General features: G+C 36.6%; 1 protein-coding gene across 6 annotated transcripts in view; it reads right to left on the minus strand.

Moving 5' to 3' along the window:
• The window catches only part of LOC150080772 (transcription cofactor vestigial-like protein 4), a 128694-nt gene that overhangs the window by 17349 nt on the left and 85477 nt on the right, over positions 1 to 25868 (minus strand). For 4 of the 6 annotated variants that reach the window (XM_090381125.1, XM_090381126.1, XM_090381128.1 and 1 more), the window contains exons 2-3: positions 21262 to 21427; positions 13904 to 14490 (exon numbers count right to left, since the gene is read on the minus strand). In XM_090381125.1, the coding sequence (XP_090237251.1) occupies positions 13904 to 14490; positions 21262 to 21427 (753 nt within the window). The remainder of the gene's footprint in view (positions 1 to 13903; positions 14491 to 21261; positions 21428 to 25868) is intronic. The other 2 variants (XM_090381127.1, XM_090381130.1) reach the window with 1 other exon arrangement.

Here is a 25868-nt window from a genome sequence, read left to right on the forward strand (position 1 = left end):
AAATAAAAAATGAAAAGAATTGCTAATGTCTTTTCACCTTCCAGTTAAGAAATTAAAAACAAGTGAGAATGTGAGTAAAGACTTAACCACAGAGACTGTGTCAAAGACTGTTTTTGTTCCTGATGGTGTCTACATCCAACAGCAAAGGATGACTGATGTAAATGACTGACTAAGTTGCTGGACTGTTGATCAAAAAAATGACTTCTGTGTGAAATCATTTCTGAGGAATGGGCAAACAATGAAGTTAACCATTTTGGCAGCAATGACAGCTACTGTTTTTATGAAAAAAAATTTTCAATCACAAGGAAACAATGGGACATAAAGCTGTTATAAAACTGCTTGCAGGAACTGAGAAAGAGCCCTTGAAAATTTGTGTTTAGAGTATATCTCATGAAAAATTAATAACAGCAAAAATTTTTCACACCAAATATAAGGTAGCCAAAGAAAATCAGTCTTTCATAATTTTGAATCAGAGATTGACCTACAAGAATTAAATGAGACTGACATGGGTATTATTCTTCATTCAACCAACATTTGCATTAACATCTTGAACCATATTAGTAATGAAATGAGAAAAAATTTTGCTAACAAAATTGTTGTTGAACAAATTTCAATGATAATAGACGAATCGATCACGGTGAGTAAGAAATCCACTTTAATTGTTTATGTTCAAACTTGTATATTTGACGGTGGAATGAGATCCCCCGTAAATTTGTTTCTGAACTTGATCGAACTCGAACCTGTTACTGCAAAAGGGATATTTGATTCTCTGAGAGAGAGAGAGCGAGAGACAGACTTTTACTGCACCACCTTCAATTGTGACAGTTATATGATTGGATAGTGTTGCAATGTCCTTTCACAGCCAAAAAACCAGGGTTTGACCCTTATAGAGATGATAACCAGATATATTACAAAAATAAATTAATTGCCATTAAGTGATATAGGCATTAAACAATTAAATGAAATAACATAAAATGACATAGGCCATTAATAAGACAATCCAGTGACTTTCATAAAAATTTATGTAACGTAATAAGACAATTAGGTTACATTAAGGTGATAAAAAATGACATTAAATAAATACTGCTGTAATGTAACATTTAAATTAAATTAACAAAAGCAGGGCATGTTGGCTTGAGTGTGATGAAGCTTTTCATTTTGCAGACTATCCGGACCTTTGTTGACTATTCCTTACTGGAAGGAACCTGGGGTGAATTTGCATGTGACTTGTATATTTCGAGGTTTGTATATTTTTAGGTTTCGAGGACATCCTCTGTCTATACTGAGTGATTGGAGGGCATGGGATGTGTGGGACTCAGAATCCTATGCCTATAGTGTCAGTTAACAGTAAATTTCTGTAAGTTGGCATCAATGTCCTGGATTTGTCTGAGCATCTGGTACGGTAGGAAGCAATCTGATGAGTGGAGGAAATTTGTCTTCAGTCATACAGTATGATGGAAAACTATTTAAAAACTTATGGTGAGTAGTAAAAGTGGTGTTAAGAAACTAATGAAAGAAAAATTCCCTTCTTTAATGGTGTAGCATTGTGCAAATCACAGATTAGAACTATCAGTTGGCAATACTGTGAAATCCGTTGCATGTATCGATAGATTTAAAACATTTATTGATAAACTTTGTCATGTATTAACTTCTCGATTTAAAGCATAAGATGGATGGAATGTTTCCGGTATATTTCAACTATTTGGAATAACTATGAGGCGTTACTTAATCATTTTCAAGAAGAAAAGAATGACTCAAAGTGGGACCAAAAAAGATACATATATGAAGGACTACAGAAGAAAATTCCAACTACAAACTTTATATTTGACTAAGATTTAATGTGTGATGCTCTTCAAGAATTATCAGACTTGAGCTTGGACTTGCAGGAACACTATATAGATCTGTACAGAGAGAATAAAAAAAATGAAATTGTTGTTGTTTCAAAAAAATTGAAACAAATGCCGGCAAGGCTACCGAAAATCTACAATTTCAAGGAGTTTCACTTAGTGGGACAAACTACAGAAATTATTCTTCAATTGATCCAGAAGCTTTCAATATCAATTTATTTGGGCTGATGTTGCAAATCAGCAAAAATGCTGATTTGGCAGCATCAGCCCGAATAATTGATATTGAAACATTGAATGAAGTTAAAAAATTGTAAATTAGGCTTCAGTTAAATGAAAGAGATAAATGATTCTTACATTTCAGGAATACCTAATTGAAAAGATGGTTTTGGAAAAATTGAAGCATTTGATGAACACTGAGTATAATACCAACAATTTCATCAAGTTAATGTGAATAAGGATTTTCACAGATGAATCTTATCAGCCAAACAATTTATTCGCTACTATTTCAACTCAGCAAAATATGTAGATTCATGGCTGCTTCAGAAACGACATTCAGCAGACACAAACAGTAAGAAAAGAAGTCGGCATATTGTGCAGAACTAAATAAAAATTTGGATTTTCTATAAAAATTTTATTATGCATATGCACATTTTACTTATTTTTTTATATACTTGTATAATAAATTTATGCTTAATGAACTGTGTGTTAATATACTTAATTTGTTATTCTTATTCCTGAAACATTAATACTGAAGTAATTTGTTGTATATCAGGAAATAATTTTTTATTTTACTTTTCATTTTCAATTTTTCCTGATTGAAAAGAATGAGTACCTGGACCTATTTTTTTTTTTTTTTTTTTTTTTTACCAAAAATTATTACTATAATTTTGTATGTGATGCATAAATGTATCACATACAAAATTAGCATTCACGGTAACCAACACAAAAACACAGTTCACCAAAACCAATGTTTCACAATGAACAGCTGGTTAAAATACCACTATTACTCCTTGCCGACTTTTTCTGGAATACAAAATACCCTGGCTACTCTGGTCAGAAATAGAGGCTACAACTGTGTTACATTTACTTTGCAATTTAAAGAAACTTGTTACCCCCTTTTAATTCATATTTTTATTTCATTTAATTCATTCATTTGAGTTAGTTTAAAACCAATTTAATTTTCATTTGTCACCTATTTATTAAATAGTATACAAATCCATAACAAAATAAAAAGAATGGCAGATAGAAACAGTTGTAGCTGGAAATATACTCTAGCCCACATTCATCGTGCAACTACTACTACTCCTCCAAGATAAACAACAACAGTAAAAATGTTTTGTTAAATTTAGGAGCTATCACATTAATACAATTTAACTTCCTGAAAACCCCAGCCCATAATATTCTCCGGCAGCTTTGTTCCCCTTCCATTATTATTTCATGATTTTTCATACAACTGTCTATATTCCCACTTACTGGTTAAAAATTACAAGTACTGAACTCAGTGTCAGATGTGGAGCTGAAGTAAAACAAAGGAAAATGAAAATAGTCAAACTTGGACCAAAATGAAAATTTTTGTCCAAGTTCATTCTTGGACAAAAATGGATTGGTACTTTGACCATCTTATATATAACTGCCAATGTGATACACCAACAAGGATTTGTTAATATTTAAAATAATGAATTCATTAATATCATCTAATGTTTAAATAAATTGGGTATACACCAATTAAATAAGTCATTTTAATATCACAGTGTAATACTGCATAAGAATAAATCATTTTAGTGAAGGGATGTCTTAAAAATAAAATAAACATATTCCTTATTCTGAAAAATAAAAAATTTACATAATTTCATATAAGATTCATCTCAGCAACTATAAGCAGAGGCAAAACTGATTCATGTAGTTCTATTTGGACATGCAATAGTTTTTATATACGTCTTTATATACAGGCAAATATATGGGCTGTGTTAGAGTTAGTTACTAAGAGAACAAACAGGCACATACATACTTTCTTATACAAATACTAAGGGTATACAAGGATTGTCAAAATTATGAATACATGCCAACAATCCACAATCTGTGAATCTGATAATAAATTTAAATACTTTTTAATTTAACAGCTGAATTAAATGGTTTTTTTCTTTTAAATCTTCTATTTAAAAGAAAAAATTCATTTCATATGTTCAACATGTCCTCCTATGGCACACATGCACAAACACCTTTATTGAACACTCATACAACAGTACACAAGTCAGTTGAAACTCTGCATATTTCCTGCTGCATTAATATCCACAGATCTGCCAATGTGGGTTGGTCACTCGCACAACTTTTGTGTATTTATTGGATGATTGTTTTCTACAGTAGCCTGTTTGAGAGGCAACCAGAGGGAGTAATAAAATAATCTTCATCTGATTATCAGCAGTATTAATCAGCTGTAATTAGTGCATTAAGAATTTGCAGATAAAGAATCGCATATGATTACTTTTATCTGCAAATCTGTGATCACAGTGTATTGATGTGGGATTTACTTAAAGATGCCACTACCATCAAGGGTAAAGGGAAGGGTTTTTGCTTTTGTAAAGGTGACTAAAATAGTCTACACAGGTTTTAAATTCTATACATTGGGACTGACTGATGATGTTACCAACAGCAAATTCTAAATGGAAGCATTCAAGGAATTAATCTTGGAAGCCGCTAAACTTTTCACACCAACTAAGACACTATTCAAGGCTTAGGCCTAAATGTATGTCAGATGAACTAATGAGACTCGTAGCAGAGAAGAAAAATGCATGGAATGCATATAAATTATCAGGTGACAAATTTTTGGTAGTTATAAGCTAGTCTGTAAACAAGTCACAGAGCAGGATAGGCAAACGAAGGCAGATTACAAGAAATCTTTGGCAAAAAATAACAGCAAAGACTTCTTTACTTGTATAAACTCTAGAAGGGAATTAATCAGATTGGTCCACTTGATATTGATGGTTTGACTGTTGATGATCCAGCTCAGATAGCTGACAAATTGAAAGAGTATTTCACATCTATATTCACATGAGGAATTCTGTAGAAGTGGATGATGATACAAACTTATTAAAGTCCCTACGAACTGGAGATTGTTGCAAATGTATCCCCAATTTGCAAAGGGAATGAAAGGACGACACAAATAATTACAGACTTGTTAGTTTAACTTCTGTTTTGGTGAAAATAAGGAGTCACTGGATAAAGAAGCATTGGAGGTTCATATAGACAAGACTGCAGTAAAAATTCAGACAGCATGGGTTTGTTAAGGGGAGGTCTTGTCTGAGCAATTTGATTGGATACTATGATTGGTCATGAAGGAACTGGATGTAAAAAAATAATTTTGACATCATATACTTGGATTTCAGGAAAGCTTTTGATACTGTTGCATATGGAAGACTACTGTACAAATTAGAGCAGTATGACATTAAGGGCATGTTGCTACAATGGATACTGCTTTTTGTGGACTAATGTCTATCGAATCCCTCCCCCAGGGTTCGGTGTTGGGCTCATTGTTGTTTTGTATATTTATCACTGAAGGTATATCAGGCTTAGATGTCCAAGTCTGAAGATGATACAAAGGTTGGCAGGGTTTTTAATGACAGTAATGAGAGTATGCTAGTGCAACAGGAACTAGAAAGATTAGACATAACTGAAGTTTAACATCGACAAATGAAAATACTGCATATGGATAGAAGAAACGCAGAGAAAAGTACCAACTGTGTTGTACTATACTCAGGGTGGTAGAGAATGAAAAAGACATGGGGGTAATTGTGCAGTCAGATATGAAGTTTTTTGAACAGTGCAGACAGGCTGCCAGAGCAGCTCATGGGGTCTGGTCAATGATATACAGGAATTTTGCTAGTAAGTAGAAGAAGATTATTCCTTTGTATAAGACAATGGTTCAGCCACGGCTCGAGTACTGCATACAGGTCTGGAGGCCTCATTTTAGGAAGGATGTCAAGTTGTTATAACAAGTACAGAGATGATCAACAAGATTGGTGGGGGAACAAAGGGGGGGGGGGTCCTCCTACTAAGAAAGGCTTAAATTATGCAAATTGCAATGTCTGGAGACTAGACACCTGTGAGGTGATCTGATTAAGGTGTATAAGGCCTTGAATGGTTTGGGCAGGCTCAATGTTGAGGGGATTCTTCTCCTTGCTCAGATTACAAACCTGTGAGAGGGCATAAATTCAAAGTGAGGAAGGACTGTTATAGAATTCATGTGCTGAAATGTGACTTTAGGTAGCGGGTAGTTGATTGCTGGAAAAAACTTCCAACTGTTGTTGTGGAAACTGATAGCTTAAATAAATTTAAAGAAGAACTGGATAAACTTAGAGTAAATGGATGGGTGAAATGATTTTTTTTTTTTTTTTCAACTGATGCTATATAAGCTTGCTTTCTTTTATCATATATCTCTACTAATGCTAATGTTTTTGAGGCATATGATATGAAGGACTGAGGTCTAGAGACCTTGGAAATGATTCAGTTTGACAAAGTAGCATGACACAGCAAAAAGAATGTCTTATAAAAAAGGATTACTTGTGGGTTGGACACTTGCTCATTCATCCATTTCTGAATTTACTGGACAATTGTTTTTCTATACTAACACGATAGAGAAGCAAAATGAGAAATGAATGCTCTTGATCTAATCACTCTTCATACATTAAGACCCTTCAAGTAAAGAAATGGCTAGATAGTAGTGATAATGGTGGATTGATTTGGGATTTATGTCGATATATAAACTATGGTCAAAGATAAAAGGTAGGAATGTTGTTTTCATAAAGATGATTAGAGTAGTCCTAGTTTTTATATTATTTTCAGTGAGACCAGCTGATACTGGTAAGGGGAAAAAATGCCAATGGAAAGTGTTCAGGGAAGAACACCTTCCATTTGCCATTCAGCATCACAGGCTATTAAGCCATTTAAGATACTGCTCAAGATTTAGACTTAAATGGATGTCACTAGCGACAGAAGAAAAATGCACAGGATCATTATAAATTATCAGGCAAAATAAAAGCCTACAAAAAAGGGATTATTATTAGTAGTAGTGTAAATTATGCAAGGAACCAAACTTATACAGCATCAGCAAAAAAAAAAAACTACCCACCTTATCTGTCTGTCTATCCCCTCTAATAACACATCACATTCTTCTCTAAATTTATTCAAGCCACCCACTTTTACAATACCAGATAACAGTTTGTTCCAACAATCAAGTACTCTCTGGAAGGCATATTTCCACACATTATCCTGACACCATCCTTTTTCAATTCAGTTTGCGTATGCATGTTACTACCAAAGCCTTGAACAATTCAATCAGATCTCCTCTCACAAGTGCTTAGTTTCCAAGGGCTGCAATTTGCAGAACAGGCCCATGGCAGCAGTAGTGCCAATTAGTGTTCTTGACTAATCTGGTGGCTCTCCTCTGCATCCCTTCCAAGTGATCCATATCTTTCTTTCTTAAAAAAGCGATTTCCAGATCTGTATGCATACAAAATCACTGCATTATATAGAGATATAATCACTTCCTCCTCCTCCCTGCAGGCAAAGTTTCTGTATATCAATGAGTGAATCCTATGAACTGTTCTAGCAGACTGTCTGCACTGCTCAGAGAACTAATGGTGGTGGTGGTGTTCTTAGCAAGTTTAGTATTATCTAATGGGTATGTTATTCTGAGATTACTGCTGCATATATGCAGTACCTTGCATTTACCAATGTTAAACCTAAATTTCCACTTTTCAGGCCATCTGCTCAATTTTTTTCAGGTTTTGCTCTTCTCTGCGATAGTATGCCTTGATTCCTATCATTAACAATCCTCCAACCTTTGTATCATCTGCAAACAATGTCAATAGGCATAACACTGAAGGGGGGTACTAATAATGTTAGTGACCTACAGGTTAAAACAATCGGATCATTTTTATACGTAGCAAATTACCCAAAACAGGTAAATGACATCATTTTAATTATATTTCGTATTGTGAAAACCATCACAAAGAATTTTGCCACGATATTGCACTAGCTTGAATAAGTAATGCTTCACCAATAGAGTAGACTATTGTTACTTATTCTTGGTAGGTACTGCCACCCAGACGACACTGTTTCAAGGCTTTTTTGGCCTCTTCGATAGCTGGGCTGGTGCCCTGGTGTTGCATCTGTGATGACTCTGTTACGAAGTATAATTCCACAATATGAGAGATGCCTGATGGTGTGCAGTAATTTAGATTAAAAAGCATCCTTGTGCAAGAGCCTCAAGCTACATTGAAGTTTACTGACATTCAGGTTAGTACAATCGCATCATTTATATATAAATAAAATTCCCTACAGATAGATACCATTAAATAAAATTGACTAATATGTGTCTACACACACACACACACACACACACACACAATAAACCCTCGATATAACAGATTTCGCATTTGACGAACCGGACAAATAATAATACAGCAATGTACATATTAATCTCGACCATATTATTTTTTAGGTTATACAAAACTTCAGTGTTGTTATTAATTAAAAATTAATAAATAATTTAATAATAATTACCTATTTCCATTATTGTTTTGATAATTGCCTACTTTTATTTTTATAATCAAATTCAAGAAATTGTCTTTTTTTTTATTATTTCTGAAAACGTCTTCAAATAGCTGTTTTCTCAGATTACAGATAAGAGCAGGCAGTGACTTGCAAGCTGAACGTGACTCAGGACACTAAACTGCAGGTCTACCGACTCACTGGCAATGGTCAGGCCACGCCTTGAGTACTGCGTACAGGTCTGGAGGCCTCATTGGTGAGGGGAATGAAGGGATCCTCTTACCAAGAGAAGCTAAGTTCTGCAAATTGCAGTGGCTGGAGATTAGGCACCTGCGAGGCGATCTGATTGAGGTGTATAAGGCCTTGAATGGGTTGAGCACACTGAATTCTGATGGGATCCTTCCACTTGTTCAGATTACGAACCTAGGGGGCATAAATTCAAATTAAGAAAAGACAGATGTAGAATAGATGTGCGGAAATTTGCCTTTAGCCAGCGGGTGGTTAATTGCTAGAACAAACTTCCATCTGTCACTGTGGAAGTTGATAGGTTAAATAAATTTAAGGAGGAACTGGACAGGCATTTGGAGGGAATGGTGTGATTTTTTTTTTTTTTTTTGGCTGATGCTGCATAAGCTCATACACTTGCTTTCTTGCATCACATGCCACTACTACTACTACTTTGTTTCAGTCTCAGTCTGCCTCAACCTATCATGCGGTCAAGTTGTATACAGAGTGTTTCTTTGATTTCTGAATTGTGACTTTATTTATTAAATAATTTTGCAATCCTTACAATTTAAAATGGCATCAAGTGATAGAGGAGTTAAAATAAAGTGTGTGAATTTAAATGTGGCACAGAAATTAGAGCTAATTGAGAAATTAGAACAAGGCGTCTCAGCAGCACGTGTTTGTGAAATTTACAGCATAAAAAAAAAAACAATTTCTAATATCCGTAAATCAAAGGCCAAATTGCAACAATTTTATATTGAACAGTACTGTATATTGTATTAAAGTCTTTTTTTTTTTACATTAAGAACAATAAAAATGCCCCCCCCCCCCTGCAGGTTACATTCCATTTAACGGACAATCCTTCTCCCCTATTAGTCCACTACATCGAGGGTTTACTGTATAGCAAACTGCCCAAAGTAGGTAAATGGCATCATTTTAATTATATCTCATATTGTGAAGGTTTTTACAATATGAGATATTTTACGCCCTCTTGAATTGCAGCCTGTAAGTGATGCTTATCTCGCCTATCCACCTGCAGCAGTCGTGTGTCAGTAGTTAGTTCACAATTATCGCTTGTGGCGGGAGGTTACTGCTTGTGCGTTCCACTTGATTTTTTAAATTTATTTATAACGAGCAGTGAAGAGTTTTTCTGTTCCTTTCTTTTAGCTCAAGTGCTAATTTATTTTAAAAATCTGTATAATTTACACTTTTTTTGGCATACACGAAATAACTCTGAATAGCCGAAATGGGTTAATTACTCCCATGTATTTTCTACTAAAAAATTTATAAAAAACAATACAATGAATATTCGCATGATGCTGTTGTTGTGGTGGTGGTGGTGGTGTTGTTGTTGTTTTCTGGTGCAAGGGCTACTTAGGCCATATTGCGCCTCCCAAATCAATTGATTTTCTATATAAAAAACTGCTTGAGTAGCAGTTAGAAATGGTCATACATTTTTATGTTTTAAGTATTCGCATGATGCATACTCTTAATCTGTAAAATTAAAAAAAGTCGATCTGTTATGGCACATTTTAAGGGGGAAAAAATGTTCCGGGAATGGGTCAAATGCTGAGCTTTAACAATTCCCCTTCCACTTTCCTCTCAGTTATCACAAAATCGTTTAGCTCCCGGTTAGATTCTGGTGAACTTCTGCTGAATAAAAAAACTCACGAGTGATGTGCAGGATCATCAACAGTTAAACAATCATCATCAAGTGGCCAATGTGATTCAACCCCTTCCTTCTACTGTTAATATAAAAAAAAAATTGGCTGCATTTCTTGGCATTTTTGCCAGACTCTAGTAATCTGCCTTAGCCTCACTAACCTCCCCTGTGACTTAATAACAGACTAGTTTATATCTACCATAGGCTTTGGCATCATCAGATAATTTATATGCATCCCATGCATTTTTCTTCTCAGCCACAAGTGTCTTCAGTTCATCTGACATCCATTTAGGTCTAAGCCTAGAATGTTATTTGTTAGTTGGAATGAAAAGTCTAGCAGCTTTTGAAATTACTTCCATGAATGCTTCCAATTTAGCATTTGCTGCTGACAATATCATCCCTTTACAGTAGTTATAGCTTTAATTAAGTCCCACATCAGTACACTATGATCACTACCACCCAGAGGATTTTTTATCTGCAGGTTCTTAAATGGTCCTTATGAAGGTATTCAGGGAGAAGATTCTTCTCTCTGAGAATTTACTGCAAAGATATCTAATAGGAGAAAACTAAAATTAATTTTAAAAAAATACAGTGGATTCCGGTTATTTGGGCCACCGGTTAATCAGAGCAGCCATTTATTTGGGGCAAATCTTAAAAAACAGAACCCAATCGAGAAAATAGCCAGAGTTTACTTCGCTTAATTGGGACAAAATGCCGTTTAGTTGTAGAAACCTCAAGCTGCAATTGGTTAGCAATATTAATGACTGCTTCTGTTTCATTTTGCCTGATCTCTGCTGGTTCTTGAAATCCTTCAAAATTATCAATAAAATGACAAGTTTATTCCAAACGCCATGTTCTTCTCTGTAATTTTGTCCCACACTTGTTTTATTATTTTGATCGCATCTAAAATGTGGAATTTTTCCTATTTTTAAGCCAAAATCTGGGCAACAAACTGGTATTAGATGTTAGGTCGGAGACAATTTACCAATTCATCCCCCCCACTGTTTGTATGTTTCTCGTTCAGCTACACTGGCAATTTCCAGAACAATCTCTCCTTGGTTATCCTCTGCATTGATTCTGCTATGAGCATGTATATGGCCCACTATTATACTATAATCCTTTATCTGTACTTACTGTGCTGCCTATAATTGGGAATTTAAGCAGTCTTACCACTCTGCCAGACTAGTTATGCAAAACTACTCCTGGAACAACTCACCCACTTACAAAACCAACCAAAAAACTAAGGACTTTTTCTCCCTTTGCCCCTGGTCTTTTAACTGCAAAATCCCTTTTTAATACAATCAAACTTAAAATTTGTTTCACTTCCATAAAATTCTCACTATCCAATCCTTCCACATGCCATACTTCCTAATCAGGGTATATTATAATTCGATTACCCGTTAATCTTTTAGCATTAAAATCCTAAGCTGCACCTGTATAAGCATTACCATTTTTTAAAAGTACATTGTTATTGACCTATTTTTCTATTCAAGGAATTTGCATTCTTAAATATCAGTGAAAAGCTATTCTCTTTTTCTTGAATTACATTCTTTACTTTATCTATTGAATAGGTCAGTGCCTTTGCACCATGTTTTGTTCATAGTGAACTGTCCAAGTCTATAATCGTTTTAGTTGTCCTCGTCAGTCCTCGTGTAGCACAATAGTTGTGTTCCTAGAAACCCTTGTGCAATGCAAAATTGTACAATATAAACAACAGGTCCTATGAGAAAAATAGGGTTAGGTGCCGGCCACCCAAGATTGAACACACATTCGTAACCAAAACATTACCAAACACAATAAATAAATAAGTATTTTATTACGACTATTACGTAATAATATATTGCTAATGCTTTTGCTTCTATCGTAAGGAAACTTGTTTTTTGTTTGATTTTCTATCGAAACAGATGACAGCTGTTCCATCTCTTCCAATTCTTTGTGTCTTTTAATCCAATGGATTTTAATTACACTGAGTTCTTCCTGCTATGAAAGTTGTTTTTATTTTCTCTGCATTGTTTGTAATTCTCGGTGCTGCCTCATTTAGGTCTGTAGCACATGCAATACCACATAGTCTTTCGTTTCGCTCAAAGCATTTCACAATTTCATATTTTTTCTCTATCGACAGAGGCGGACTGGCCATGAGCCTTACTGGGGAAACCCCAGTGGCCCAGAGGCCGCTGTGATTTTGGCCATAAACCATGGTATGAGGACACTAAATTTTCCCGGGTAAGAATTTTTGACCCAGTTCACCTCTGTTTATCGATATTGCTTTTCTTTTTCTCTCTGAATTTGTAGTGTCTTCACCAGGACGCTTCCTTTTCACACTTAAGTATTTTACTCATTTTTAGGGAATAAAGCACAATTACAAAATGAGGAGGCACACTTGATACACATAAACAAAGCTGCGTGTGTGTGTGTGTGTGTGTGTGTGTGTGTGTGTGTGTGTGTGTGTGTGTGTGTGTAGCAACTGAATAAACAACACTGTAAAGGCTGAGATACACTATTAACACCTCACATTTTACTAAAGCACATTTCTAGGGGTTACTACCATAAAACAATAAAAACAATTTCCAGTTGTGTTCCTGCTAGTGGAATCTGTTATAAACTGGTAGTAAACTCGATCTAATTGCATTTGCGCTTACACGGGTAGCTGGAATTGTGTTGGTTTTTACTTTATTATGGTGAAATGTGTTTCCCCTTCACTGATATAAAAAACAAATACATTTTCAGAATCTTCTCTTCATTCCTATTGTGTTGCGTTCGGTTGGGGTGATTCTGCGTTCGACTGCCATTTCTTGTAAACACAAAGGCGAATCGTGCATAAGCAAATTCGGTTTGTGTTATATAAGATATCGTTTCCCTATTTATAAATCGTGTATGATCGAATTCGTGTGGTGTAAACACGTGTTATACGAGAACTGACTGTATCTCATATTGTGGATACCTTCACAACGGGTGGCCCAGGTATTGCACTGCTTCTTAACCATGGAATAGGAAGGGCCCTCACCAATGTTGTAATCATATCCTCAGGAATTGCTTTTAGAATTAGTCTATTTTCCCCCCCAAATATAGGATGACTGCACAGTGACCGATTTTGTCCATCTTTCCTCATGTACACAACTTTTCTGACCTCAGGATGTGTAATTAAAAAGACTAATGAAGTTGTATAAAATTTGGTAGGTTACTATTTGAAGTGTTGTACACTAAGTACAAAAATTTTTAACACTGTACCACTACCCTTTCATACTCAGCCACAAACTTTTCAAACACTCCTCATATATCTACAATATTATTGGGGAATAATTTTCAGGTTAGTGTGACATTTCAGTGCTCTATGTTATGAAAGAGATTTATAATGATAACATTTGTTGCCACCTATCCTCCCCCTCAATTATTTAATGAATCATTTTGTCCAAAAATTATCACTTTACAATTTAAATAAATTATAAATTTTTGACGATACCGTACAATACGACTACCTCTGCAGATCCATTTTTGGTTATCCAGGTCCAAAGATTACACGACAAAACAAGCAATCACTCTGTAGCTTAATTTCAAGTCTAATCATATAACATAATCACAACTGGCATAGTTCAACATTGTCTACATCACTAAAACTTACCAGACAAAATCTCCCTGCGATGTCCAGGTCTGATATCATCTGTAGAGCTGCACTCACTACAATCCCTTACATAACCATTTTCATCACTGGTGATTTTAATCTTTTTAACCTCAGCATCAGATGCTGTGCAGTGAAGAACAGGATCTTGTACAGTGCACTGGCTTCTTAGTAAGGCAGAAGCACATGTTATCACAGATGGTCGATGCTGCTGATGTAACTGTACACTGCTTTGTCTTGCAGACAGAGGTGTAACAGGAGAATGGCTGAACTCTTGGTCACATTTCTTGCTCATATCTAAAGGTTGATCATAGTCATCAGGATAATTTGAAGAAATATACCCAATTTGATGTTCAACAGAACAAGACTGCCCAGTATAATAAATGTCCCTATATGATGGAGTTTTGTTACCAGTAGTGCTATCCACATGGCATACAGGTGATGAAACCATATCTTCAACACCATGTTGATATGCAAATGATGGAAAAATGAATGTTGGAGGACTGTTTGGTTTACCACTATCAGGTGTATGAGGCGAAAGTGAGGAATCTCTTCCATCTGTATCTCTATCCACTTCATTGTCACTAACACTGAAAATGAATAATTACTAATTATTAATATACTAATAAACAAATTAAATTAATTTAATTTTTAGAGATTATTTTATTACTATTGGCAGAAAATCAATGCATACATTATGGACACAGATTTTGTGAAAGGGGAAAAAAAGCATACTAAGTCACAACATCAAGCAACTTAAATGTATATCTTAAACTTAGCTAACTAAAAAAACTAATACAGAAACTCAGACTTCAAAGAACAGATTAACAAGATTATGAGATTAAAGGTTTTTTAAGCATTTTCAAGTACACGTTATGCAAATTAAAAGTACAAACAAAGGTTGAATTATAAACTTTTCACTAATCAGCACACCAATCTGCATCACGATAAAAAAAATCATGCTATCAGCTTTGCTACCACCACTTTATGGTATATGAAAAGTAGGTAGTTTTGTTTGAACTACCATTAGATTTTGATGGTGTTAAATGGGATGGCACAAGATATTCTTACCTCTTAAGCATTTTATATATGATAAAAGTTAAATAGAAAATTCATATACTACAAAATAAAGCATCTGATACCACACTAAAAAATGGACTTGTGTATGAAATTTAACTGTCCAGATTGTAGGACAAGCTGTTTCGGTGAGATGGCACTAATGGGAGGAACCCATCAAATTTCCTAACAAGACAACCATTACTGGTAGTTTTACTGAGACAGTGCAGATCATGATAATACAGAGTAGAACTCTGCATTAACTTTGATAAAAGAAGCCATATTCACTTTGTGATCACGACCTAGGTGTTTAGAATAAATGCCAACTCTATGCAGGCACTTACATCATATCTAGGGATACAGAATACATGCTTTATCCCTAGTGTCAAGGAATCATGCAGAATCAAAGAATCGTGCAGTGTCAAGGAATCATGCAGAAGGCTGATGCCTTCTGCATGATTCCTTGGCTAAAGTTTCCAACACCTTGATCTATGTAGTGAATTTGATATATAGGTTTGCTGCATCATTTGTAAGATAGCCATTGAAAAATGAGGAAGAAGGTTCCTTTGAAAGCTACGGCACATTTTAATGCTTTCTGTACTTCAAACTACATACAAATTTAGGAATAATATAATTTCACACCATTATTCTAAGGAGAATTTGTATAGGTGTGAAAAATTCTATTTACAGCATATGTCAGAAGTTCAAAAAGTTCTACACCCTGAGTCCCCTTAAAAGTTTTCATGAATTCCACATGCCCCCCCTCCCCAAGTTCCAGAACAAGTGCAAATATACAGATTTCACATAAAATTTAGATATGAATACACATACTTTTATAAATTAATATATACAGGTAGTTCCCGACTTTACGAGTTAATTCGTTCCTGGCATGCACTCGTAAAGTGGGAATTTATTTTCCATAGACAATGTTAAAACTAGGGGTTATGTTCTCAACAATGAAATTAGTTAGCTAATTAGTTTACGTTTAAACAATGATCAATTTATCCAAATAAATGAAACCATAGCCTGTAAAATCAAGCAAATTATAATTTAAAGGAATTTATGACTTACAAATTTCAAAGAACGTTTATTCATAATCATCAATTAAATGCACACTTGTTGTTGGTTTTCCACGGGAAACTACTTGGATTATCCTTCCCTTGAAAACTTCAATGATAGCAAGCAAAATAAACCACGGCCCTGAGTCTCGGCGTCCCTTGAATGGGACAGGGGTGCTAAGAATCTCCGAGCTTGCGTCGAAGAATTTTCTGAAACTAGCTACATGGAACGTTAGAAGCCTACTACAACCAGGAAAACTAGCCAATGCTTTACAAGAAATGGAACGCATTAACATCAACACACTTGGGCTAAGTGAAACCAAATGGCCTGGAACAAAGAAGTTTATATCAAACGACCACCACGTCTTCTGTTCCGGAGGAGAAGAGAACACCAAGCAGACATACGGCGTCACTTTCGTTGTCCACAAACAACTGGCCAACAAAGTCACCAGTTTCACCCCAATATCGGAACGAATCGCACTACTACAGCTAGCAGGCAACAAGATCAACCTGAATGTGCTCCAGGTGTAGGCACCAACAGCGGACAAAGACGATCAAGAAATTGAATTGTTCTACGACAAGCTAAGCAACACTTTAAAGTCGCTGAAGAAGCACGACATGACGGTCATCCTCGGTGACTTTAATGCCAAAATCGGTCAAGGAAAGCTACAAAACATAGTCGGAGAACATGGCTTGGGGACACGGAATGAACGAGGCGACAGAGACTCGTCCAGTTCTGCCAAGAAGAAAAATTTAGCATTGCCAATACTTGGTTCAAACTACCACCTCGACGACTATACACCTGGACCTCACCACAAGACTCTGACAACAATATCATCAGGAACCAAATTGACTACATCTTAATCAACAGCAGATATAAGTCAAGTGTCCTCAAGGCAAAAACTTACCCCGGAGCTGACATATCATCAGACCATAACCCAGCAATAGCAACACTACGTCTCAAATTACGAGCAGTCAAACGCACAAGCACAACAAAAAGAATCGACCTGGAGAAACTGAAGAACACCGCCAACAGGCGACGAGTACAACTTCATCTCAACACTACAATCCGATCGACCGAAGCAGTAACAACAGACGTGCAAGCATTCGGGCGTTCACTCAAAAAGTGCATCAATGAAACAGCAGAAACCCTGCTAGGACATCAGGCGTCGAAAAAGAAACAATGGTGGATGACCCAGCACATACTAGACCTAATGGATGAACGGAGAATATTCAAAAGCAACAACAACCGGGAAAAATACAAAGAAATACAACAAAAGATCAAACAGGAAATCCGGAAGGCGAAGGAAAAATGGATGGAAGATCAGTGTGCAGAAATCGAAGACCTAATCAAGAAAAATGACAACTATAAGCTGCACAAGAAGCTTAAAGAAGCTGGAAACATCTACAAACCGGCTCCTATCCCAAGTTTATATACGGACAACAATCAACCTATACTAAGCAAACAAGCCAAACTCGACACCTGGAAGAGCTATATATACAATCTGTTCGGCACCAACAGAAAACCGGCAGAAACGCAACAACAAACACAGGAAGACAATCTCCACATATTAACATCTGAAGTGGAACATGCCATCCGAATAACAAAGCCAGGCAAGGCCTGTGGACCTGATCAGATTCATGTGGAACTGCTGAAACAACTAGACTACAGCAACATCCAACAACTAACAAAATGGTTCAATCAAATCTACAACAACAACGACATTCCATCCGAATGGCTCCAATCCATCTTTGTGGCCCTACCAAAAAAGGCTACCAGCCGGAAATGCGAAGACTTCAGGCTGATCAGTCTAATGAGCCAAGTGCTAAAAGTCTTCCTCAAGGTGATTCAGCAAAGGATAAGATGTAAGTGCGAAAGTGCACTAGGAAACACACAGTTCGGATTCTGCAGGGGACTAGCCACCAGAGAAGCAATTTTCTGTTTACAAATATTGCTACAAAGGTGCTATGAACATCAAAAAGACGTGTATATATGTTTTATTGACTACGAGAAAGCCTTCGATTCAGTAGACCACGACCGCTTAATTGACCGACTGAGAAAACTTGGGCTTGAAAACAATGATATCAACTTTATTACAACTCTCTACTGGAATCAAACAGCCCGGCTTCGCTATGACAACGACCTGACAGACCCAATTCCAATAAAAAAAAAGGCATCCGGCAAGGCTGTCCATTATCTCCCATTCTTTTTAACATCTATTCGGAAATGATCTTCGACCAAACACTGGCTGACAAGAACATGGGCATAAAAGTTAACGGACACTACATCAATAACTTAAGATATGCCGATGACACAGCACTAATAGCGGATTCAGAACAAGATTTACAGACCATCTTGAACGAAGTGGACATAGAAAGCCAAGCATGGGGGCTACAAATCAACAAAAAGAAAACAAAGGTGATGAAGGTCAGCAGGACTGCAATCAAAATCACGATCAAACTAAACAACGAAAAATTAGAGCAAATACACCGCTTCCAAGTATCTCGGAGTACTCATTGATGACCAGCTGAACCATGAGGCCGAAATCAAAAGCAGAACTGAACAAGCCAGGCAGGCATTCACCAAATGGAGAACCCTCCTCACCGACAGAAGCTTGAACATCATGCTCAAATTACGCACATTGAAATGCTACATCTGGCCAATACTGCTCTACGGTGTAGAAACCTGGACTCTAACATCAGCCACTACAAAAAAGCTCCAGGCCTTCGAAATGTGGCTCTACCGAAGAATGCTGAAAATTCCGTGGACAGCCAAGATAACCAACGCACAGGTCCTGCAGGACATGCACACGGAACGGGACCTGCTCAAAACCATCATCAGCAGGAAATGCAAATACCTAGGTCACATCGCTAGGAACCAACAAAAATATCACCTACTACCACTCATCCTGGAGGGAAAGATCGAAGGCAAGAAACGCCCAGGCAGACCGAAAATGGCATGGCTAGATAACATCAACACCTGGCTTCACATGACAACAGCACAAATTCTACACACAGCGCTAGACAGAGAACAATATCAAAACGAAGTCGCAAACGCCAATCGGCAGCATTAAAGAAGAAGAAGTTGTTGGTTTGTTGCATAAGGAGTCATCTTCTTCATAAATGCTTCAAGAGAGGTTTGTTTCCAAGATAATCTCTTCTCTTTATAAATTTCACAACTGCATGCATAAGCATTTTTTAATGTCACACACAAATTGCAACTAACTAACACGTTACCTGCGAGTGAGATTACAAGTGTATGTGTGCACGCGTGTTATGGGGGTTTAACGGCGCATAAGCTGCTGTGGAGATTGCAACTAACACGATTCACGCCGAGTAACAAGTTTAAGAAGGAAAAAAAAAAGGAAATGAAGAGAAGATTCTGAAAATTTATTTATGTTTTTTATATGATTGAAGATTTCAGTAAAGGGGAACTCATTTCACCATAATAGTGTAACGTAAAATGCATGAAAAAGCATTTTTCCCAACTCCCCAAAAAAAAAGGCATTTAAAATAATCACAACTGTCTATAGAGCTTTTGTATCAATGCCTTACTGGGATTATTAAATGCAAGTCTTGTGGTACTATTAGGACAGTTGCTGGAATCACAGGCTATCAGCAACCACACACTAAATAATGTGGTATTAACAGCCCCCCCCCCCCTCCCAAGCATGTGCTCATGACCAAAAGTAAATGTGTCTGTTCACAGGGTGTTTTGCAGGTTATACAGGCTGAAATGGCAGAATAACTCGCAGGATAATACCCTACACCCTCCCCCTGAGGTCGGCCAACTATGGCCTTAAATGAAGGAAGCTTTAGAAATTCTTCCAGGCATCAACAGGAATCGAACAAAGACCTCTCCAAACTAGTGGCAAATGTATCATGCCTACTAGTCTGCCATGGACAGCTTACCCATGCACTAAATAACAGATACAGTGGTACCTTGGTTTGCGAGCATAATTCGTTCCGGAAACGTGCTCGTAATCCAAAGCACTCGTATATCAAAGCGAATTTCCCCATAAGAAATAATGGAAACCCAGATGATTTGTTCCAAAACTCAAAAATATTCATATACTGTAAAATGATTAATACAAAATACATACCTTTTTATATTTTTAATATTTAAATTTAATATACATAAAGCAATCGAATTTATTAATTATTGGGTAGGACGACTTTCACTGTCTCTAACGGAATCACTGCTATCTGTTGATTTTTTCTTTTTGTGCGACTTTAACAAGGAATCTTTCCAATGACACTTGCTTTTGCCTCCTTTTCAGGATTTCACGGAAATCAGATTCATCGCTCGCACTATTACAAAACGACGAGGCACGCTTGATACACATAAACAAAGCTGCACGCGTGTAGCCCGGTGTGATTTTGGCCATAAACCGTAGTATGAGGCCACTATAAATTTTCCCGGGTAAGAATTTTTGACCCAGTCCGCCTCTGTTTATCGATATTGTTTTTTTTTTTTTCTCTGAATCTGCAGTGTCTTCGCCAGGATGCTTCCTTTTCGCACCTTTTAATTATTTTACTCATTTTTAGGGAATAAAGCACAATTACAAAACGAGGAGGCACGCTTGATACACATAAACAAAGCTGCGCGTGTAGCAACTGAATAAACAACACCGTAAAGGCAGAGACAACTCTATTAACACCTCACATTTTACTAAAGCACATTTCTAGGGGTTACTACCATAAAACAATAAAAACAATTTCTAGTTTCTTGCGAGTGGAATCTGTTATAAACTGGTAGTAAACTCGATCTAATTGCATTTGCGATTATACCGATAGCTGGAATTGTGTTGGTTTTTACGTTATTATGGTGAAATGTGTTTCCCCTTCACTGATATAAAAAACCATAAATACATTTTCAAAATCTTCTCTTCATTCCTATCGGGTTGCGTTCGGTTGGGGTGATTCTGCGTTCGACTGCCATTTCTTGTAAACACAAAGGCGCTTCGTGCATAAGCGAATTCGGTTCGTGTTATATAAGATATCGTTCCCCTATTTATAAATCGTGTATGATCGAATTCGTGTAGTGTAAACACGTGTTATACGAGGACTGACTGTACTCGTATTGCAAGACCTCGCTCGTTTATCAAGTTAAAATTTATTAAAAATTTTTGCTCGTCTTGCAAAACACTCGCATACCAAGTTACTCGTAATCCAAGGTACCACTGTAGTCAAATCAGTTCTAATAAGAAGTTAATTTAGAATATACTTTAATTACAAATTACTTACTGTGGTGGTGAGCTACTTTTCATCCTTAATCTGATGGGTGGTGTATTCGGAAGTTCTCTACGATCTTTGCTTCTCTTTAATTTTTGTTCTCTAGTGGGCAGTTCTTTAGATGGAGATGATCTACAGTCTATATCAGATCCAATAATATGTTCTGCTTCCTCTTCTTCTGAAAGAAAAGATGTATTTATTTTTCAAATGTGACTTTCAGACAAATGATAAAAGATGAGAACATTAACATCTTCAGTGCAATAATATACAAAATATCATAAAACATTCACAATTTCAACTGTTTAAATGATAAACAGTAACACAAATTCTTATTAATCAATTAAATAGAACAATCCATTTAAGTAATGTCTTCTTGAAGGAAATACAAGATTTTAATAAGTTCCTGTAGAAAAGGGTGTTTACATTATTTGTTATGAGATAAAGCTTTATTCTATCAAGAAAAACCTAATTAACATTCGGAAGTCCCACATTATGAGAATATATAACAGGGCAAATAAAACAATCTTTTAATGTTCATAAACAACAAAGTTGGAATAGGACCGAGGACAAAAGCTAACGTCATAGACCAGTTATCTTTTAACTGAAAAAAAAAAAAAAAAAAAAAAAAGGTGACGCTGCTGCATAAATTGGCAACTATAAAGAAAAGATGATCGAGAAATTACTTAACTGGTTCAGAAGAACAATGTGGAGAAAAACCCAGGAGTTCGGATTAAATTTGAATCAGAATATATTTGCTGATTCTATTATGGCATTGTTAAGTACATCAAAAAACTGCTAGTTTAAGGAGATGCACGGACTAACAGTTTAACAGCAGAGGTGAATCTTATACTGCTTCAACTATAACATGCATAATCATCGGCCATTTTCAATCCACTGCACAATGAACGCCTCTCCAGCAACTTTCCAATTCCTTCTGTTTTGTGCAATGGCCATCCATTTACTACCCACAAATTCATGAATTTCATCTGTCCATCTCCATTGCTGTCTTCCAGCTTTGCTCTCAGCTCCTCTTGGGTACCATTCTGTTATTTTCTTAGTCCATCTGTCATCCTGTCTTTGAGCTATGTGTCCTGCCCAAGACCATTTTAGTTCTTTAGTTTTGACAAGAATGTCCTTTACTTGAGCTTGCTGCCTAATCCATATGTTTCTCTTCTTATCTAACAGTCTGATTCCCAATATAATTTGTTCCATTCTTTGCTGTGTCGTTCTCAGTTTCTCTTCCATTCTTTTGGTGAGTGCACAAGTTCACTTCCATAAGTCATGGTGGGAAGTATACACTGGTTCATTATTTTACGTTTCAGACAAATTGGGATATTGCTCCTCAGTATGTGACTATATTTCCTGAATTCTATCCATCCGAAATTTATTCTTCTCTTGACTTCCATCCATTTATCATTATTACAGCTAATGAGTTGTCCCAGATAAGCATATGACTCCACCTTTCGATTACTGCTCCTTCAATCATTATATCCCTTTCTGTGGCATGCATGTTCATCATTACTTTTGTTTTAGCCATATTCATCTTTAGTCCAAAATCCTAACAAACTCTGATAACTGATTCAGATTTTCCTCTGATTCTTTGAGATCGTGGCTTATGACCAAAATGTCATCTGCAAATCGTTAATGATTTAGGTACTCTCCATTCACACTGACTCCTTTCTGCAACCAGTCTAATCTTCTGAAAGCTTCCTCAAGGGCAGCAGTAAACAACTTCAGAGATATTGCGCTCCTTGTCGAACTCCTTTCTCAATTTTAAATTTATTACTGTCTTTGTCTAGTCTAATGAAGGAGGTAGCATTCTCATATATTTTCTTCAAAATCATAATATATGGGGTAACTATACTTGTTTTTCAGTGCCCGAAACATTGCCTTATGCTGTATGGAGTCAAATGCCTTTTCATAATGCACAAATGCAGGCATAAGTGTTTTTTATTCATTTCCTTTCTCCATTAGCTGTGACATTACGTGAAGGTGATCCATAGTTGAGAATCCTGTCCTAAAGCCAGCTTGCTCTTTCGGTTGATTCTCATCATGTATTCTTTCTAATCTGTTAGTAATGACCCTTGTGAACAACTTGTAGACGTGAGATAACAAGCTAATTGGTCTATAATTTCCAATTTCTAATTTATCTCCTTTCTTATGCAGCAAAACTATGACTGCATTATTCCATTGCTTAGGCGTCACACCTTTTCTAATGCATTTTCTGAAGAGTCTTGCCAGTTTTTGTGTCATGTGTCTTTCTCCCAATTTTAACAAAAAAAAGTAAAGTGCAGCCATTATCAACCCACTGCAGGATGGAAGCCTCCTCAACAATTCATGCTGAGGGAATTTTAACAACTCTACAGTAACTTCATCTTCCCCCGGGGCTTTCTAATTCTTCATACAGCTAATGTATGAAGAATTAAAAAGCCCCGGCAAATTAGTAACACATATAACATACCTGATATCCTTCCTGAATGAATCAGAAAGGATATCAGGTATGTTATATGTGTTACTAATTTCCAATCCAACTTCCCCACTGCTGGCATCATTCCCTTGCATAACTCTTTATAGTAGTCTTCTGCTATTTGAATTATGCCTTCTCTGCTATTTATAAGTAAACCATCGTTATTCTTCAGTTTCAGTTTTGTTTTCTGTATTACTGCTCATGGCTACTAATTTAAATCCTTTGTTTTTAATTCCCTTAGTGCTTGTTCTACTTTTCTTGTGTTAAATCTTCTTATGTCTTAAATCTTCTTAGGTTTAAGCCTAAATGGATGTCAGATGAACTAATGAGACGTATGGCAGAAAAGAAAAATGCATGGGATACAAACAAATTAACATGTGACACAGAAGCCTATGATAGATACAAGCTGATTTGTAACCAAGTTACAAAGGAGTTAAGGCAGGCGACGGCCGATTACGAGAAATCTTTGGCAAGGGTTGCAAAGAAAAACAGCAAAGAGTTCTTTCCTAAGGAAACTATAGAAGGAAGGGGATGAATCAGATTGGTCCACTTGATATCGATGGGTCAACTGTTGATGATCCTGCTCAGGTAGCTAACAAACTAAATGAATATTTTGCATCAACATTCACACATGAGGAGTTATTCAGGGAGGGAAATGCCAGAGGTGTATTCAATACTGGTAGTAAGCTAGAGAATCTTGTAATAACTGAGAGTAAAGTGGAGGATAAATTGTTGAAGATATACACAAGAAAGGCACCTGGGATGGTTGGGATCTATCTAGTTATATTAAAGGAGGCAGCAAAGGAAGTAAGCAAACCCTTAACCATAATTATGAGAGTTTCCTTGGACTCAGGGCAGGTACCCACAGACTGGAGATGTGCAAATGTCCCAATTCACAAAGGCTGACACAAGTAATTATAGACCTGTGAGTTTAACTTCTGTTCTAGGAAAATTAATGGAGGCACTAGTTAAAGAAGCACTGCAGGATCATCAAGACAAGACTTCAGTTATAGCTCGGACACAGCATGATTTTGTTAAGGGAAAGTCTTGCCTGACCAATTTGATTGGATACTATGATGCAGTCACAAAAGAACTGGATGCAGGGAATAACTTTGATATTCCTATTTCGATCTTATATTATGATTATATACTTGGATCTTAGAAAGGCTTTTGATACTGTTGCACATGGAAGACTGCTGCACAAATTGGAGCAGTGTAGCATTGAAGGCAAATTGCTGCTATGGATAAAGGGGTGGTTGAGGGGAAGTGGTAATCAATGGGCACTGCTCATAGTGGACTAATGTTATTAGTGGAGTCCCTCAGGATTCAGTGTTGGGTCCATTATTATTTTCTGTATTTATAAATGATATTGATGATGGTATATCAAGCTTAATGTCCAAGTTTTCAGACAATAACAAAGGTTGGCAGGGTTGTCAAGGACACTACTGACACTATGCTGCTTCAACAGGATCTGGAAAGGTTGAGCAGATGGGCTGAGAGGTGGCAAATGAAGTTTAACATTGACAAATGTAAAGTACTACATATGGAAAACAGCAACCCCAGAGCAACGTATCAACTCTGTGGTACTACACTGACAATGGTAGAGAATGAAAGGGACCTGGGGGTGGTTGTGCAAGCAGATATGAAGTTCTCTGAGCAGTGCAGACGGGCTGCAAGAGTAGCTCATGGTGTATTGTCAATGATATATAGGAATTTTTCTAGCAGGGATAAGGAGGTGATTATGCCCTTGTATGAGGCAATGGTCAGGCCACACCTAGAGTACTGTATACAGGTCTGGACGCTTCATTCAAGAAGGATGTAGAGCTGCAGGAACAAGTACAGAGAAGGGCAACAAGATTAGTGAATGGAACAAAGGGGTGCTCTTACGAAGAAAGGCTTAAGTTTTGTCTGGAGACTAGATAAAACTAGACTAGACTAGACTAGGCACAGGTGAGGTGATCTGATAGAGGTGTATAACGCCTTGAATGGTTTGAGCATGCTCAATGCTGATGGGATTGTTCCTCTTGCTCAGAATAATCACTTGAGAGGGCATAAATTTAAATTGAGAAAAAACAGATGTAGGATAGATGTGCAGAAATTTGCCTTTTAGCCAGCGGGTAGTTGGTTGGTGGGACAGACTTCCATCCCTAGT

This window comes from Mastigoproctus giganteus, chromosome 9, assembly GCF_048544385.1.
Source record: "Mastigoproctus giganteus isolate SK-2022 chromosome 9, ASM4854438v1, whole genome shotgun sequence".
In the NCBI taxonomy this organism is placed as follows: Eukaryota; Metazoa; Arthropoda; class Arachnida; order Uropygi; family Thelyphonidae; genus Mastigoproctus; species Mastigoproctus giganteus.